The sequence below is a fragment of the Chiloscyllium plagiosum genome, chromosome 1 (assembly GCF_004010195.1).
Source record: "Chiloscyllium plagiosum isolate BGI_BamShark_2017 chromosome 1, ASM401019v2, whole genome shotgun sequence".
Lineage (NCBI taxonomy): Eukaryota > Metazoa > Chordata > Chondrichthyes > Orectolobiformes > Hemiscylliidae > Chiloscyllium > Chiloscyllium plagiosum.
Genome location: NC_057710.1, coordinates 26,375,983 through 26,393,652, shown reverse-complemented (window position 1 = coordinate 26,393,652; position 17,670 = coordinate 26,375,983). Strand labels below are relative to the sequence as shown.

General features: G+C 39.5%; 1 protein-coding gene across 4 annotated transcripts in view; it reads left to right on the top strand.

Moving 5' to 3' along the window:
• uvssa (UV-stimulated scaffold protein A) overlaps positions 1–17,670 on the top strand; it is a 109,435-nt gene that overhangs the window by 84,296 nt on the left and 7,469 nt on the right. For 3 of the 4 annotated variants that reach the window (XM_043708333.1, XM_043708245.1, XM_043708421.1), the window contains exons 12-13: positions 11,891–12,002; positions 17,003–17,186. In XM_043708333.1, coding sequence (XP_043564268.1) covers positions 11,891–12,002; positions 17,003–17,186 — 296 coding nt within the window. Of the gene's footprint in view, positions 1–11,890; positions 12,003–17,002; positions 17,187–17,670 lie in introns of those variants that run through there. The other variant, XM_043708507.1, reaches the window with a different exon arrangement.

Sequence of the window (17,670 nt, the reverse complement as noted above, 5' to 3'; positions counted from 1 at the left end):
ATTTAGATACAGGGAAAGATTAGATAGCTTGTTCTCCTTGGAGCAGAGAAAATTAAGAAGTGACCTTATTAAGGTGCTCAAAATTATGCACAGCTTTGACAGGGTAAAGAAGGTTGTTCTATTTCCTTTAGTTAGTATGTCAGTAACTAGCAGTCACAACTTCCAGATTGTGAGCAAGAGAGTTAGGAGTGAGATAAGGAGAAACTTCTTTACTCAGCATTGTTAGGATTTGGAATGTGGTGCCTGGGAGAATGGTGGGAGGCAGATTCCATGAGAGGTTTCAAATATATGGATATATATTTGAAAGCGATGAATTTAGAGGGCTGTGTAGATAGGGCTGCGGAGGAGTCTAACTGGGTAGCTCTTCCAGGAGCCAGTACAGAAATAATGAGTCAAATGGCTTCCTTCTATACCATGAAAATCTTTGATTTTTAACTCAGTCTTAAATTGGCACCCCTTTATTCTGAGACAATGCTTCTGATCTTAGACTGTACATGAGTGGAAACATCTTCTCGGTAGGTACCCTTCAAGCCTCCTTAAGGATCCTGTGTGGATCATTGAGATCACCTGTCATTTTTCGTAATTCCAGTGAGTAAAGTTCCAACTTGTTTAATCTTTGCTCATAAGAGAGCACCTCCATACTGGGGATCATCCGAGTAAACCTTTTCTGAACTACCTCCATTGAAATAATAACTTTCCTTAAATAAGGGAGCCAAGCTGCTCACAGAACTCCAGATGTGTCTCAGAACCTTGTACAGTTGCACTAAGACTTCCCTTCTCTTATACTCCAACCCTCTTGAAAGAAGACCAACATTCCTGATGACCTGTTGCAGCTATGCATTAGCTTTCATGTGTTTCATGCACAAGTACTCCCGAGTCCCTTTCTGTTGCAGCTTTCTGAGGACATGATATTCTGGATTACTAATATATTTCATTACCACTATATCATTAACCACCCATTTATTACTGAAACATGTGTGGTGATAGTACTTGGTGAAAGGGATCGTTAGCAAATCAAAGTCAGGAGCCAGACACCCAAATACTTTGCATCTCCAGGCCTAGAACACATCTGCATCACTGAACTGACACAATATAAATAAATGCCCTAACTGACCTTCCATTTCATGGTGCCAGGATATGAGAGCTATCAGCAGAGCGTGACCAGCAAAGGTAGGTGGCAGGCATAAAGCAGCCTGATGCTACCTGGTAAAGAGAATAGGCAGCACTTTGTAGAGTTAGACTCCCCATCTCTTGTTTCCCTTTGAACCTCTTCTTATATTCCATGGGCAGCTGGATCCATTGTTGCCTTGGAGTATACTGTTTCCAAATTGCACCCCTTCCTGATTCCACTGGACATTGAAAATTCAACTGAAAAATTGAAAATTGCATAGTCTTAATGGCAAATGCGAAGTCTAATGAAGCTACCCTGTGATTTCTGTTTTGGTGCCTTAGCAAGCGCCTTCTGAAAATCCAAATGTATTGCATCCACTGATTTCCCTTTGTCTATCCTGTTTGATATCTCCTCAGAATGAATTCTAATAACTTTCCCATCATGAAGTCATTCTGACTCTGTTACAGATACGATAGCAAAGTTTAAGAAGCACTTAGATGCATGAACAGGCAGAGAACAGACCATATGCAGGAGATGGAATGAGTTCAGATAGCATCATGGCTGGAATAGACATGGTGGGCTGAAGGGCCTGTCCTTGTGCTGTACTGTCCTGTGTGCTGTTAGGTTTTTTTAAGAAATGTCTGAATAATTGAAATTAAATGGAATTGATCACTGGAGAAGTACTATAACATATAAATTGACACTCCAATGCAGTACTAATGGAGTGCTATATTATAGGTGTGGTCTTTCAAATGAGGTTTTAAACCAAGTCACAGTTTTATATTTATTCAGAAACTAGTAGCAGACCATTTAGAAATCATAATACAATCAAGCAGAGGCAACATACCTTGGGAAAGGGAAACCCGTATTTGACAAATCTAAGAGTTTTTTGAGGATATAACAAGCAGGTGGATAAGAGAAACCAGTAAATGTAACGTATTTAGATTATTATAAAGTATTCAGTAAGGTACCACATAAAAGATTACTGCAAAAGATGAGAGCTCATGGGGTTAGGAGAGATTTATTAGCATGGGTAGAGGATTAGCTAACTAACAAGAACAGATTTGGAGATGCCAGTGTTGTACAAAGTTAAAAATCACACACCAGGTTATAGTCCAACAGGTTTATTTGGAAGCACACTAGCTTTCGGGGTGACGGGAAAACTATGTCATTTTACATCAAACTAGTGCAGCGCTGGGGCCTATTTTAAACCATTTGTGGGATGTGAGTGTTGCTGGCTGGCCAGCATTTATTGCCCATCCTTAGTTGCCCTTGAGAAGGTGGTGGTGAGCTGCCTTCTTGAACTGCTGCAATGCACCTATTGTGAGTTAATCCACAATGCCATTGGAGAGGCAATTACAGGATTTTGACTCTGACAATGAAGGGACGGTGATATATTTCCAAGTCAGGATGGGAAGGGGCTTGGAAGGGAACTAAGAGGCAGTGGTTTTCCCATTTATCTGTCACCCTGTCCTTCTAGATGGAAATAGTTGTGGGGTTTGGAAGGTGCTGTCTGAGGATCTTTGAATTTCTGCAGTGCATCTTGATAGATGGTACAAACCGCTGCTACTGAGCGTCAGTGATGTAAGAAATAGATGCTGTAAGGTATGATTCTGAGAGTGTGACTGTGTCAGGCTGTTGCTTGACTAGTCTGTGAGGCAGTGCTCCCAACTTTGGCATTAGTGGTGATCTGTTCAATTACATTTCTTTGTGACTTTGTAACGATTGGTACAGCTGAATGGTTTGTTAGTCCATTTCAGTGGGCAATTGAGAGTCAACCACGTTATGAGAGTCTGGAGTTAAATGAAGGCCAGACCAGGTTAGGATGGCAGTTTCCTTTCCTAAAGGATATTAGTGAACCAAATGGGGTTTTCTGACAATCGACAATGGTTTCATCACAGAATCCCTACAGGGTGGAAGCAGGCCATTCAGCCCATCAAGTCCAGATTGTTCCTCCAAAGAGCATCTCACCCATACCCAACCCCCCTATCCTATCCTTGTAACTCTGCATTTCCCATGGTTAATCCACTTAGCCTGCACATCCCTGACACTATGGGTAATTTAGCGTGACCAATCCACCTAACCTGCACGTTTTTGGACTGTGGGAGGAAACCCATGCAGACACACGGAGAATGTGCAAACTCCACATACACATTTGTCCAAGGCTGAAATTGAATCCAGACCCTTGGCGCTGTGAGGCAGTAGTGCTAACCACTGAGTCATCATGCCACCTCGTGTGGTTTCATGGTAGATTCTTAATTCTAGCCAATTTTTATTGAATTCAAGTTTCTCCAATCTAGGGGATTGAATTTCTGGAGGATTGAGCTGAGTTTGTGAATGAACAGTTTAGCGATAATACCACTAGGTCATCGCCTCTCCTGTAAAAGAAACCTCACTGTCAGAAGTGGGATTTCCTCAACTATTTAGGATCCATTTTATGATTGGAATGAAGCTAAATTTGCTCTTGTTACAAAGATAAGAAATCAAGTTATGAGAAGGATATAAGAATATAGATCGGGCAAAAATTTAATGGATGGAGTGTAATATGGGAAAAGCTTTGGCTGTGAGAATACAGAATATTTTTAAATAGAGAGAGACTGTTGACTGTTGGAAGTCAAATGGATTCTGATGTCTTATTCATTAATGAAAAGGAAATGCTAACCTTTCTTGCCAAGAGGGTTTGAGTATGAAAATAGGCAAGTCCTGCAATAACTAGGTATAGCATAGAACCTTGAAGTGTTTCTGGTTTTAGCCTCGTTACTTTAACGAACAAAATGCTTGCATTGGAAGCAGTTTAGAGGAGTTTCAGTAGGCTGATTCCTGGGCTGAAGAACTGGTCCCATGTGGAAATGTTGGCGAAATTTGAATTAAATGAAAATTGGCTGGAATTAAGAATCTAATGAAACCACGTGAGGCAGCGTGGTGACTCAGTGGTTAGCACGACTACCTCACAGCGCCAGGGATCTGGGTTCACTGTCTCATGTTGGAGATTAGAAGAATACAAGGTGATCTCATTTAAACATGTAAGATTCTGAAGGGAACTTGACAGGAATATCTTCATACAAAGAGTGTTTGAACAAAGAGTGTCCTCAGTATGGATATTGGTGCAGATTTTCTGTTCCAGTAGTGGAATATGGTGTGACATTTACTGCACTACCGTGTTCAGAGGAACTGATTTATGACAAGACCTGAAATTCTGGAACCAGAAATGGTTCCATGGGAGCGCTTCACTGATGGTTCCTTTGTCCGATGATTTTGCTTTTTCCTTAATGCTGATTTACTCAACTGTTTCAAGCAGGCATAAAACCTTCTTAGGAATGCAGCTTCCAAGCAAATCACATTTGTATCAAATGCTCCAGCACATTTTGCAATGCTGATTCTGCTGACCACTTCTGCCCAGCACTGCTGACAGCCTCCAGTAACCCCCATGCATGCCACTGTTTAGCCCTCCTTACATTGCTTGCTGTCTCTACAACCCTGCTACTTCTCACTTCAGCGGGTGTGGGGTGGCATTGTTTGGTTTGGAGTGAACTCTGTCGGGAATATGGAGATGAGGGGGTGGGAACCTAAATGACAGAAATATTCACAAATAGTGACGTTTTCTAAATTGCAGATAGACCTCAAGAAACAGGTCTTCAGTTAATGCAATAACAAGGCTGTTATCCCACCTTGTCTCATCACTGGATTCATACAGAGCTGTGACAGAAAAGTCCTAAGACACTGGTGTAAGAGAGTAAGGCTACACCTCTAAATAGGATCAGCAGCATGCACTTTCACTCAGCTGCTGATGGAAAGATCAGGCAAATCTATTTTTTAAGAGGAAGATGGGTAAATAGTTGAAAAAAATTAAGAAAAAGAGCTAAAAGGAGAAAGTATAGAGTAGGGATTAGTTTTGAATGACTACAATAAGAGTAGACACTATGGAATAAATGGCTTCCTTCTGGCTGTAAATCTATGGTTTTATATTGCATGTACCAGGGCCACCTGGCTACCTGTTGGATAGGTATAAGTGACCTTTATCGGGGAAAGATGAGCAGGCGTTGTCATTTTTCTCTTGAAAAGGGCAGGCTCATTGAGGTCTAAATGAGGCTTTTAAAACAGTGAAATATTTTGATGTAGTAGGCACAGATTGTTTCCACTTGTGGAAAAAAGCAAAGCTAAAGACTATTAATTTAAGATAGGAACAATCCAGTAGTGAATTTAGAAGAAACTTGTTTATTTGGAGATTAAGGATGTGCAAGGAGTAGTTGACCAAATGATATAGATACATTTAAAGAAAGGCTGGATAAGTAATGAGGATGAAGGAAGTGGAGAGTTATGTTGATCGAATTAAACGGGAAAGGATGGATCACCTGGATCATATTTGCTGGCATCAACCATTTGGGCCAAATGTCTTGTTTCTCTGCTGATTATGTATAATAGCTATTTGATTTTTTTTCACTTGCTAAGTGATAATTATTTTACAGTGTTGTTATCTGTTAGGGATACAAGCCATCAGAAAATGTTAGTTATTTGATTTTACTTTATCCTTCATATATTGTGTTGCGAGTACCTGCAGGATTAGCTCCGTTGGCTAGTTTATGACGCAGAGTAATGCCAGTAGCAAGGTTTCAGTTCCTGCACCGACTGAGCTTACCAGATAAGATTTTCCTCGTCCTCGTCCTCGTCGTCCTCCTCCTCGACCTCGTCCTCGTCCTCCTCCTCGTCCTCCTCCTCGTCCTCCTCCTCGTCCTCCTCCTCGTCCTCCTCCTCGTCCTCCTCCTCGTCCTCCTCCTCGACCTCCTCCTCGACCTCCTCCTCGACCTCGACCTCGACCTCGTCCTCGTCCTCCTCGTCTTCCTCTTCCTCTTCCTCCCTCCTGTCTCTCTGTAATGACAGTGCTATGTCCTGGTAAGACTATTGGTACTTTACCTTGACCTTACCTGTAAGAATCCTGGGGAAACAGTTGGCACAAACAGATATAGTGATTCCAAGATATACCTGGCGTTGGAAACTAAATAAGTTTATTAGTAGGAATAAGGAAGATCTTGCAAGAGAGGTAACTCTAGATATAAAAATATTTATTCCTCATTGCTACGTTTTTCAACACTGACATATATATCGACCAATATGGGCAGTTGGAGGCTCAGAGGTTAGCACTGCTGCCTCACAGTGCCAGGGACCCGGGTTCGATTCCAGCCTCTGGCGACTGTCTTTGTGGAATTTGCATATTCTCCCTGTGTCAAATAGCTATTATACATAATCAGCAGAGAAACAAGACATTTGGCCCAAATGGTTGATGCCAGCAAATATGATCCAGGTGATCCATCCTTTCCCGTTTAATTCGATCAACATAACTCTCCACTCCCTCCGGGTGCTCTGGTTTCCTCCCACAGTCCAAAGATGTGTCGGTTAGATGAAATGCTAAATTGACCATAATGTTCAGGGATGTGTAGGCTAGGGGCATTAAGTCAGAGGAAATGTAGAGCAATAGGGTAGAGGAATGGATCTGGGTGGGTTACTCTTCGGCAGGTCAGTGTGGCCTTGTTTGGCCAAATGGCCTGTTTCCACAATGTAGGGATTCAATGATACAAAGGAAGAATTTATTTTTAGTGGGATGTCTTTTAGTTCATCACTGTTCTTCCTGATTTAAAATGCCCTGAAGATTTTAACGAAGTACGGGCTGAGGTGTACCAAGCTTTTTGAAGACTTTATTGGAGTTGTAGAGATGTACAGCACGGAAACAGACCCTTCAGTCCAACTCTTCCGTGCCAACCAAATAACCTAACCTAATATAGTCCCATTTGACTGCATTTGGCCCATACCCCTCTAAACGTTTCCTATTCATATACCCATCCAGATGCTTTTTCATGTTGTAATTGTACCAGCCTCCACTTCCTCTGGCAGCTCAGTCCATACACGCACCACCCTCTGTGTGAAAAAGTTGCCACTTAGGTCCCTTTTAAACTTTTCCACTCTCACCCTAAACCTATGCCCTCTAGTTCTGGATTCCCCCACCCCCGGGAAAACACCTTGTCTATTATTGAACGTTTAATTAGTAAAATTGAGAAAGTTTTGTATGAATGGTGCCAATCAAGCGGGCTGTTTGGTCCTAGATAGTTCCAAACCTCTTGAGTGTTGTTGCAGCTGCCTTCATCCAGGCAAGTGGAGAGTATTCCATCACATTCTGGACTTTACCTTGTAGATTGTTAACAGGCTTTGGGGAGTCACGAAGTGAGTTACTCACTGCAGTATTCCTAACCTCTGACTTGCTCTTGTACCCACTGTATTTGTATGGCAGGTCCCGTTGAGATGCTGGTAAACAGTAACCCCCCAGAATTTTGATAGTGAGGGAATTCAGTGATCATAACACCATTAAATATCAAGGGGCAGTGGTTAGATTGTCACTTATGGCAGACGGTCATTGCCTGGCATTTGGGTGGTGTGAATGTTACTTGCCACTTGTCAGTCTAAGCCTGGATATTGTCCAGATCTTGTTGTGTTTGAACATGGACTGCTTCAGGAGTCGCGAATGGTGCTGAACATTTTGCAGTCATTGACGAACATCTTCACCTCTGACCTGATGATGGAAGAAAGGTCATTGATGAAACAGCTGACGATGGTTGGGCCTAGGACACTAAGCTGAGGGACTCCCCACAGAGATGTCCTGGAGTTGAGATGATGGTTATAATGATGCACATTTGGTAATAAATTGTGAGATCTGTATTTTTAATCAGCCTGCTGAAATGTACAATGGCACATGTGGATCAGGTGGGACTTGAACTGGGCCTTCTGGCTCAGAGACAGTGACACTATACTGTACCACAAGAGCCCTTAACTTATGAGTCTATTTCTGCAGCCATTGTTTCCAAATGACACCCCTTGAAGAATTCCACATTTAAGTCAGTGTAGAAACATCTTGCGTATGGGTTGTTTAAGACTTTAATGTTAAATGGGAAGGAAAAGGGTCATTAAAGTTTTCAATTAAGAATAGACCAAATATGAGTAACTTAAACCCATTTGGATTATCTTGTTTTATATAGGATCTAATCCATTTTTATTTTCCTCTATAAGTCATGTGTCTCTGTTTCTTGTTGAAATAAGAACCATTTCATTTATTTTGTTGGTCTTTCAGATGTGTAAAGTTAATTTGGTAGGTGGTTAGTGCACTCCCTAGATCCATACCTTATCATTCTTTTTGTTCTGGCAATTGCTGCTATTAATGTTTAGTCAGCCAGCACACAAATGTTTTTACCTGTTATATGCCCCCCCCAGCAAAAAGTACACAGTTGTACCTTTAGTGCAATAGTAAGTGCAATTTTCTGTTTGCCTTAAATTGAAATAAAAGTCCTTTTCTTCAAAGTGGTCCTGGTTCCTAACATAAACATTTAATGAAATTACATTTAATGCTTATAATCTTGCAAATCTCCACAATCGCAGCAGATTATGACATGATCCCCAATTGCTACAGAACGTAATTTGCCAGAATCTACAGAAAGAAACTCATAAAAACGTCTCTCTTTGAGTTTAGGAAATTGGCAAAATTCTGTGGGTGCTAATTTGAATATCATTTTTTGAAAAGTTTTAATTAACAGTCAACTTTCCAAACATTTCTCATGTTAACTTTGAATTCTTTTAGAAAAGACGGTTCCAAATTTTCTTTCTGAAGTCGTTTTCGACAGTTAGATGAATACTTCAAAATATCATGTAGTAAATAGTCAAATTAAAGTCTTTGTTGTGTTTGCGAAGAACTGAGTCTATATTTGCAGAGCAAGTATTACTACTAACTAGGAAAACAAGTGCTGTAAAAATGGAAAATTGATCCACTCGTATGCATCATTAACTCCCTCTAACAATATAAGAGCACCTGTACCATTAAGTCCCCTTGACACCATTTGCCATGAGATCATCTTTAAGATACAGTATCTGAATCAGTCATTTTTGCTATAATTTCACACTTTCTTTCTGATTACTCAGCTGTGGTAAAATGAGTTTCTGTTAATATAGCTGTTCTGGTCATTGAATATTGATGCATGGTTTCTTGGTCTGTTTACCTGCTTTAACTGCAAAATGCACTAATTTTTAAAAATTTGTCGCAGTCTTTTTGAGTAATGAACTGAAAAGTTTCATAATAGGTGTGTCCAAATTGAATATGTATTCAACACCTGCCACTACTTTGTGTTAGGTTTTAGTTGTGTAGACATTGCTACGGGTATTACATGTGCCACAGTTTGAACAGTCATGTCTAACAACCTTGACAAAATTCAGTATTTTGGGAGCACAATATTTTGTCAAACTTCAAGATTGTACAGAACATTGGTGCGGCCTCTTCTGGAATATTGTGTTCAGTTCTGGTCTCTCAGTTATATGAAGGATATTATCAAGCTGCAGAGGGTTCAGAAGAGATTTACCAGGATGTTCCCGAGTGTGGAAAGTTTGAGTTATAAAGAAAGGCTGAGACTTTTTTTTACTGGAGCGTAGGAGGTTAAGAGGAGATCTGATAGAAGTTTACAAAATAATGAGAGGTATAGATAGAGTTGATGGTAGTTGTCTTTTCCCTAGGATGGGAGAGTTGATGGTAGTTGTCTTTTCCCTAGGATGGGAGATTTCAAGACTAGGGGGTACATTTTTAAGATGAGAGGAGAGACACTTTAAAAAGACACAAGGCAATTTTTTTTTTACACAGAGGGTGGTCCATGTGTGGAATGAATTTCCTGAGAAAGTGGTGGATGCGGATAAATTGTAACGTTTAAAAGACATTTGGATAGATGCATGAATAGGAGATGTTTGGAGGGATGTAGACCAAGAGCAGGAAAGTGGGACTAGCTTAGTTTGGGATGATGGTCGGCATGGACTGGTTGGACCAAAGGGTCTTTTTCCGTGCTGTATGACTATGACTTTGTGGTTTGCCATCCCTCAAATTATCCCTGTATTTATTTTTCATGTTTAATACTCTCCTGTAACAGTGATTTATGCTGTGAGTATATATTTTATGGAAAGATGCTAAATAATGAGTGAAAAGTGGAACTTACTGGATCAATTTTTTCTTTGTTCATTCAAAGGATAAGGGCATTGCTGGCTAGGTAGCATTTATGCCCATTCTAATTGCCTTGAGGGCAGTTAAGAGTCAACCAAATTGCTGTGAGTCAGGAGTCACATATAAGCCAGATCAGGTAGAGATGGCAGCTTCCTTCTTTAAAAGACATTAATGAAAGAAAACCCTGAATGTAGGAGTGCTAAGAGATAAAGGATTTGGGGATCTTATAAATGAGGTGTATGCAGTTTGGAATAAAGAAATAATGATGAACTTGTACAAAAGTTATACTATAGTTAAGACTATTAATTCAGGTTTTGCAGCACCCATTAAAGAAGGAATGTCAAAACCATAGAATGCATATTATATTATTTCATCTGAATGATCCCATTGAATAATGCATTTAAGAAGGAGGACTTGATATGCTGGAGCTGTTTCCATTGAAGCAGAGTATGTTAATTGGATTCTGAAGAGGTGGCATTTGGCCTCTGTTTCTCTTTTCGCACATGCTACCCAATCTGTAGAGATTCTCCAGCATTTTCTGTTCTTACTTTAGGTTAATGGATTTTTTTTAAATGAAGAATTTTCAAAAGAGGAATAAAGATTGTTTTCTGTGATAATTATGAGGAATCAAGAGAAGCTAGAACATCTTGACAGAATTTTTGGGGCACGTTGGTGGGTAAAATGATGAATGTCTTATTATTTAAAGGAAAATTAGATAAATACTTGATGCTAAGGAAGAGGTTACAGTGGAGAAGGGAGGAGAGTCAGGTAATGGGATTGATTTTGAAATGCTTGAGCAAATTCCTTGCACATACATGTGGACTGAATGGTCTCCTATGCTGCAAATCCTAATGATTCAATAAAGTCAGAACAGGTACTCTCAATTTCTCGCATGCAAGTTTTATGTTTCATTCCAGGTTGATGCTAGGTATCTCTCTGGCATTGAGTCACAGTGTGCAAATTCTTACAGACAATTTATCTTGTTGTAAAAGAGGAACTTGAAAAAAGAGGATTTAACCTCGATTTTCAAGCGTTTTCCTTCAGCCGACTTTCCTGTCGTCCATGTATTTATGGACCAGCATTGGATCCTGAACTTGCTACATGTCAGTTTACAATTCTCACATTTTGTTCAAAACCCTCCCAACTATCATAGTCTTTGTAACTTCCTTCAGTCATACAATCCTCGAATCTCTGCGACACTCCATTTTTGAATTTGTTTTATTTGCTTTCCCATCACTTCTGGAATTAACTCTTTAATCATCTCCACCTTTCCATTCAGAAACAAAAACAGAACTTGCTGGAGGTCTGAGCAGGTCCAGCAGCATCTGTGAAAGAAATCAGAGTTAATGTTTTGACCTTTCCTCAAAAACATTTTCTTCTTTTAAGTAGCTTCTTAGCACCTGCCTCTTTGATCGAGTATTTAGCTCAGTATCTTGAGTTTTTCCAAGTGCACTCCTGTAAAGTGCATCCTTTACTAATGTAAATGTCATATAAATATCACATTGCTGTGACAAAACATTGTCAAATATTAGGAGAAAGTCAGGACTGCAGATGCTGGTGTTCAGAGCTGAAAAGTGTGGCATTGGAAAAGCACAGCAGGTCAGGCAGCATCCGAGGAGCAGGAGAGTCAACGTTTCATCAGGAATATTAGTAAAAGTGGTCAAACAGGAACACAGAGCAACACCCAAAACCTACTGTTGAAGGGATGACTTTCTTTTATTATGTGTTTTCATTGCACCTCCATTTATATATATGTTGCATAGTGCCCTTTTCATGGAAAGATTATCCCGAGAGATGAGCAAGGAAATCCTGTGAATCCAGAAGATATCCAAAGACTGAAGCAAGAAGAACAGCAGAAACAGAAAGCGAAAGCTGGTATGTCAGCATGATTTTTCAAAATCTTTGTAATATATATTTGCCAGTGAACCAACATATACTCAGTAAATAGGCAAATTTTAAATCTGTGTCTGACCAAATTCAGGGTCATTGTCAAATGTAAAGACACAGTTACATCCAAAAACCCTAGCTACTCACCCCTACATCAAAGACATCTCAGAAATGACTGCCAGACTACTCAGACCCCTTGGCATACGGTAGCCCACAAACCTACCAACACACTAAAACAGCAGCTAATGAACTTGAAAGATCCTATACAGACAACAAGCAAAACTAATGCCATTTACAAAATACCTTGCAAGAACTGTAACAAACACTACATTGGACAAACAGGCAGAAAATTAGCCACCAGGATACATGAACATCAATTAGCTACAAAAAGACGTGACCCACTCTCAGTAGTATCTTTACAGCAGATGAGGAAGGACACCACTTCGACTGGGACAACCTAAGAGAAGCCAAACAGAGACACGCACGAGAATTCCTAGAAGCATGGCATTCCAACAAACACTCTATCAACAAACACAGTGACTTGGATCCCATTTACCACCCCGGTAAAAAGAACAGGAAATGACATCATCAACCCGAGGAATCCTAAACGCATAAATAGAAAAGTGGGCTATACCACCAGTGCATCATCCAGAGGCTCACTGAAGATGTTACCTAGTATGGTGTTGAAGCGACTGAAAATGAACCTTCCAGCTCAGCGAGTAAACCTACATCCAATACAGCTACCTTATTGACATATTATGTGGGAAAGGGAATACTTGTCTGAACAGGAAAGGCTTCAACAGCTTAAACTAAGGAATTTAAATCAGAGAGCATGCAAAAATGAGAGACCAGATCCTTTTAGAACTCTAGCATTAGTGTTTTCAAAATATGGTAAATCAATTTCCATTAATACTGTGCATCTTTATTTTCACAACAGGCCTATTGTGTAGCACCTTATCCACACCATGAAGCAGGAGCAAGAAGTATGCTCTGGTGAAATTTATTTGGAACATGTTACCTAAAGGAAAATTATGAGTGAGATTTGAAAGTTCTGAAGATCTGAATTGAGCTGTTATTGGGCAACCTTGTATAAATCAAAAAGTGCCCCATTTGAGTCACTGACTCACTCAGATTTGTAAATTAATGCATAGGCAAACTGAAAAATAGAGGGACTAGTAAAGTGGTGAGAATAAAGGTGAAAAGTTGTATTTATATAGTACATTTCCTGTCTTCAGGGTCAAATGTTCATTCCTGTACTAGCTTAAATCAGGAATCCATTTCCTGTGTAAGACCAGGATTATAGGTGGAGATATGGGGAAATCTCATGACTGGGTAGAGCCTTTCCCCATACCAGTCAGAAAGCCTAAGCCTAATTATCTGATTGACCACATTTAAGTTTCTAAAAATTGCATTCCAAATTTGTAGAGTTTTGTTTTTTGAAATAAAATTCTAAATCTTAATTGTAAGATAATTAAGTCTTTAATTCTCTAATTAGGATTTTACTGCATTTCCATGCTAACTCAAGATTGTGCTCAAGTTTCCATAGGAATATAGCTGACTAACTTATTCTGTATCAATTTATTAATGTGGGAATTGGGTCACATCTTAATTATGGTTCTTGATGAGATGTAACCTGCCCAGAAACTATGTGGCAGAGCTTCTGAAACAGAAGGTCAGAATAGCTGCTGTTTTGGCACTGTATTGGAAAGAAGCAGTTGGTCTCCACTAAAAGAGGATTTGCAAATAACTCTCAAGTGTTTTTGATCATTCAATCTTATCTTGACTTTTACTAGAGTCAAATGCCATAGAGACACAAGCAGCTGGAAATATTCAGCATATTGATCAGTTTTTCAGATTTAAAGTATTTGCCATTTTTCTTTTGAAGTCGTGAAACTTGAAAGGTTCAGAAAAGATTTACAAAGATGTTGCCAGGGTTGGAGGATTTGAGTTATGGGAAGAGGCTGAATAAGCTGGGGCTGTTTGCCCTGGACTGTCAAAGGCTGAGGTCTTTATAAAATCATGAGGGAGATAGGATAATAGACAAGGTCTTTTCCCTGTGGTGGGGAGTCCAGAACTAGAGGGCGTAGGCTTGGGTGAGAGGGGAAAGATATAAAGGGGACCTAAGGGGCAACTTTTTCACACAGAGGGTGGTGCGTGTATGGAATGAACTACCAGAGGAAGTAATGGAGGCTGATACAATTACAGCATTTAAAAGGCATCTAGATGGTTATATGAATAGGAGGGATTTAGAGGAATATGGGCCCAAGTGCTGGCAAATGGGATTAGGTTAGGTTAGGATATCTTGTCGGCATGGACGAGTTGGACTGGGGGGTCTGTTTCTGTGCTGTACATCTCTATGAACTAAAGCACATTATTGATGCAATAATGTCATTGTGCCACCAAACCTGTTAACTCACCATTCCACATTACATGCACGTTGAACTGGTTTGCAAGGTGTTTTAACTGGATAACTTTGACCCTTTATGTCTATCTCTTGTGTAAATGGACATCAAGAAAAATACTTAAACACATGATACATTGAGTTTCCATTTTTGGATTGAATAGATTAGATTGCAGGATTTCATTTTCTGTTGTTATTCTCATAGATAATTTTGGCTTTGTATATTTGATATTAATGGCAATCATACTGTGTCAATCAAATCATTACAATTTTGTGCTGTGTGTATCCCAGATTTGAGCTGGAAATGTGTTGCTGGAAAAGCGCAGCAGGTCAGGCAGCATCCAGGGAACAGGAGAATCGACGTTTCGGGCATAAGCCCTTCTTCAGGCTTATGCCCGAAACGTCGATTCTCCTGTTCCCTGGATGCTGCCTGACCTGCGCTTTTCCAGCAACACATTTCCAGCTCTGATTTCCAGCTCTGATCTCCAGCATCTGCAGACCTCACTTTCTCCTATCCTAGATTTGATGCAAGTGTGCATTTAAAACTAAAACCAAACTGATTAGTAGTGTTAACAGTGTTGCCTTCAGGTGGCTTTGAATCTAAAATTCAGTTGGAATTCAGCAGTTTGAAGTGTTCAGTGTTCCATTTTAAAATAGATTGAATCCCAAATACTGTTTGACACAGTGAATGAACATAGACATAACAGTATTACAATCTATTTGGGAATGACAGCAGAAATGTGCATAGGACAATGGTGCTTCCTGCAGTCTGATCCTTTCTAAATCATTTGATTCTTTCATAGCTTGTAGCGTTTACATAAAACCGTAAGTGTAACGCAGATGCTCCACATAACTGATGACTAGATTTTGATACTATGAATCGATGATAAAGCACATTGACTGACTAATCTGTAGCTTTCATCGTTTCCTTTACTTCACACACAGAAGCAAATTAAGTACTTTTTTTGTGTCAGTACTCCACAATATCTGGTCTTTCAGCCTTTAGTGACTTGTTAACAAACAGGTATCAGGACAACCACGGAAAGGCAGACCGCTGGCCAGTCAGATGTGAAATAGCATCTCTTTACTAACTACAGTATTGATTTTTTTTTCCAAACTGTGTAATTTTTTTCACCATCAGTAAAGTCAGCAACACTATATGAAGAGCTTTCGGGTCCATCAAGGCTCTAAAGACTGTTCTTCCTTGGCACTCTATTGATTTCTTTTCAAAGGCTTTTAAATTGGTCCTTCATTTTGTTGAAATGCTCATTTCATACTGACTGGGCCCCAGTATTTTTTTGCCGTATTTATACAAGTGTCCCATTCATGGAGCTCTAAGCTGGTACCGCCTTGTTGTTATTGGAAGGTCTTGTGTCTAACTGTGCTTTATTTTGACCTTAATCATAGATTAATGGTTTCATTTTTTGACTTGTGTTACTTTTATACTTAATCTCTCTCAAGATTAAATAAATCTTTTGGATCAACTTTGTTCATGAGCCTCTCTTTCTCCCTTAGCTTGTCAGCTTCTTCTATGGATGACACTTTACACTGAATTAACCCTGTGTGAATCATAGTTTGTTTGTGAGGACTGATTTAAAAAGAAATAAATCAAATAATTCCTTTCTTGCTAAAATCTATTTTGTTGGAGTTTTTGTGTTCATTGAGTTAGAGCTGCCTGAGTTTTACTGGGCTCTCACTGGCATTAGTTGGGCATAACCTTTAGTGTAATTAAAATGGTGTGGAAATGAAGCAAAGTTGATGTGAGACAATACTTTTTAGGGTATGGAGTACACAGTCTGAAAATGTGGTGCAGGGAGGTACAATTGAGTCATTCAAGATGTCATTCAATGATTATTTGCATTAATTGCAGAGATATGGGGAAAAGGCAGGAAATTGGCTGTCAGTATTGGAACTGTTGTAGGCACGATGGGCCAAATAGCTTCCTCTCACGCCTTGACAATTCTCTGATTCAATGTAGTTGCTTCAACATTTCTGTTGGATCCAGCAGGGTACCAATGGAACCACTGAAGGTTCAATGTTTTTAAATTATTTGACTGAAAATTTTCTATGGTGAATGTTTAGCTCTATCAGTTTATCCAATTTGGAAGAAAGAAGGTGCACCCATTTCTGGCTGGAATAGTGCTGTCCATTATATTGACAAAGGACAGAAAACATCTTCATGTAATACAGCATGCCTAAGGAAATCAGTGGCTCATTACATGTTTAAGAACCTCACTACATGATTGATTTGTCTGAGGAAAGTTTGACCTTGAACTGCTTGTTTGGCTACATTCAAAGGATATTGTTGAAATAAACAATTATAGAGCCAGGAAGAGCAGAGAGCCCAAGAGATCTTAACAAGCAGAAGGAAGGATGAAATCGTAGAAGATATCATATCACTGCCCCAGTTACATTACAGAAGACAGAAGGCTAACCATCACCACCTTAAGGGTAGTTAGGATAGAGAATAAATGCTGGCCTAAACAGCAACACCCTTATCCCATAAATGATCAGTTTGAAAAAGACTTGAAAATATAACCTGTATTCCCAGTATTTAGAAGTTTCATAGGTATTTCTTTCATGACAGACTGGCAGGATCCAGAGTTGATGCGTGAAATTGAAGCTGCTACAGGTGTAGATCTTGGTTCTTCAAAATATGACAGAAAAGATAAAAAGGGAAAAGGAAAGAAGAAAAAGTATCCAAATCTCACCGATTTGAAACAGCAGAGCAATACATCTCGATCAAGGTTGGAGAAACGAGTATTAAACAAGTAAGGATTTTATTAATTATTTCTTTCAAAGGGCTTCTGTTTCTATTAGTTTAGAAAGGATTGCTTTTACTTGGAGAATATGTGCTTACCATTGTGCACGAAGAAAACTCTTTTCAAATTCAGTATGCAAGATTATTTTTGTTATAGGTGTTTAAATCTTTCTAACAAATTGTAAGTTTATCCATGGTTTTTATTCATTAGCCAGTAATGTAATTCTCTTTTGCCACTAATTCCAAGGTGTTCAAACAACCGGAATCATCACATCATTGTATGAAGCAAGTTGGCCTTGTCAGGGCTTTAAAACAGTCATATAATTAGTCCTACTTGCTTGCTACTTCCTCATTATCCTGCAGACATTTCCTCTTCATATATTTATCCAGTTCCTTTTGAAAGCTGCTATTGAATCTGCATCCACTACCTTGGAGGCAGTGCTTTCCAGATCATAGCTTCACACTTTTTTTTTAAAAGAACTTGTGCTCATATC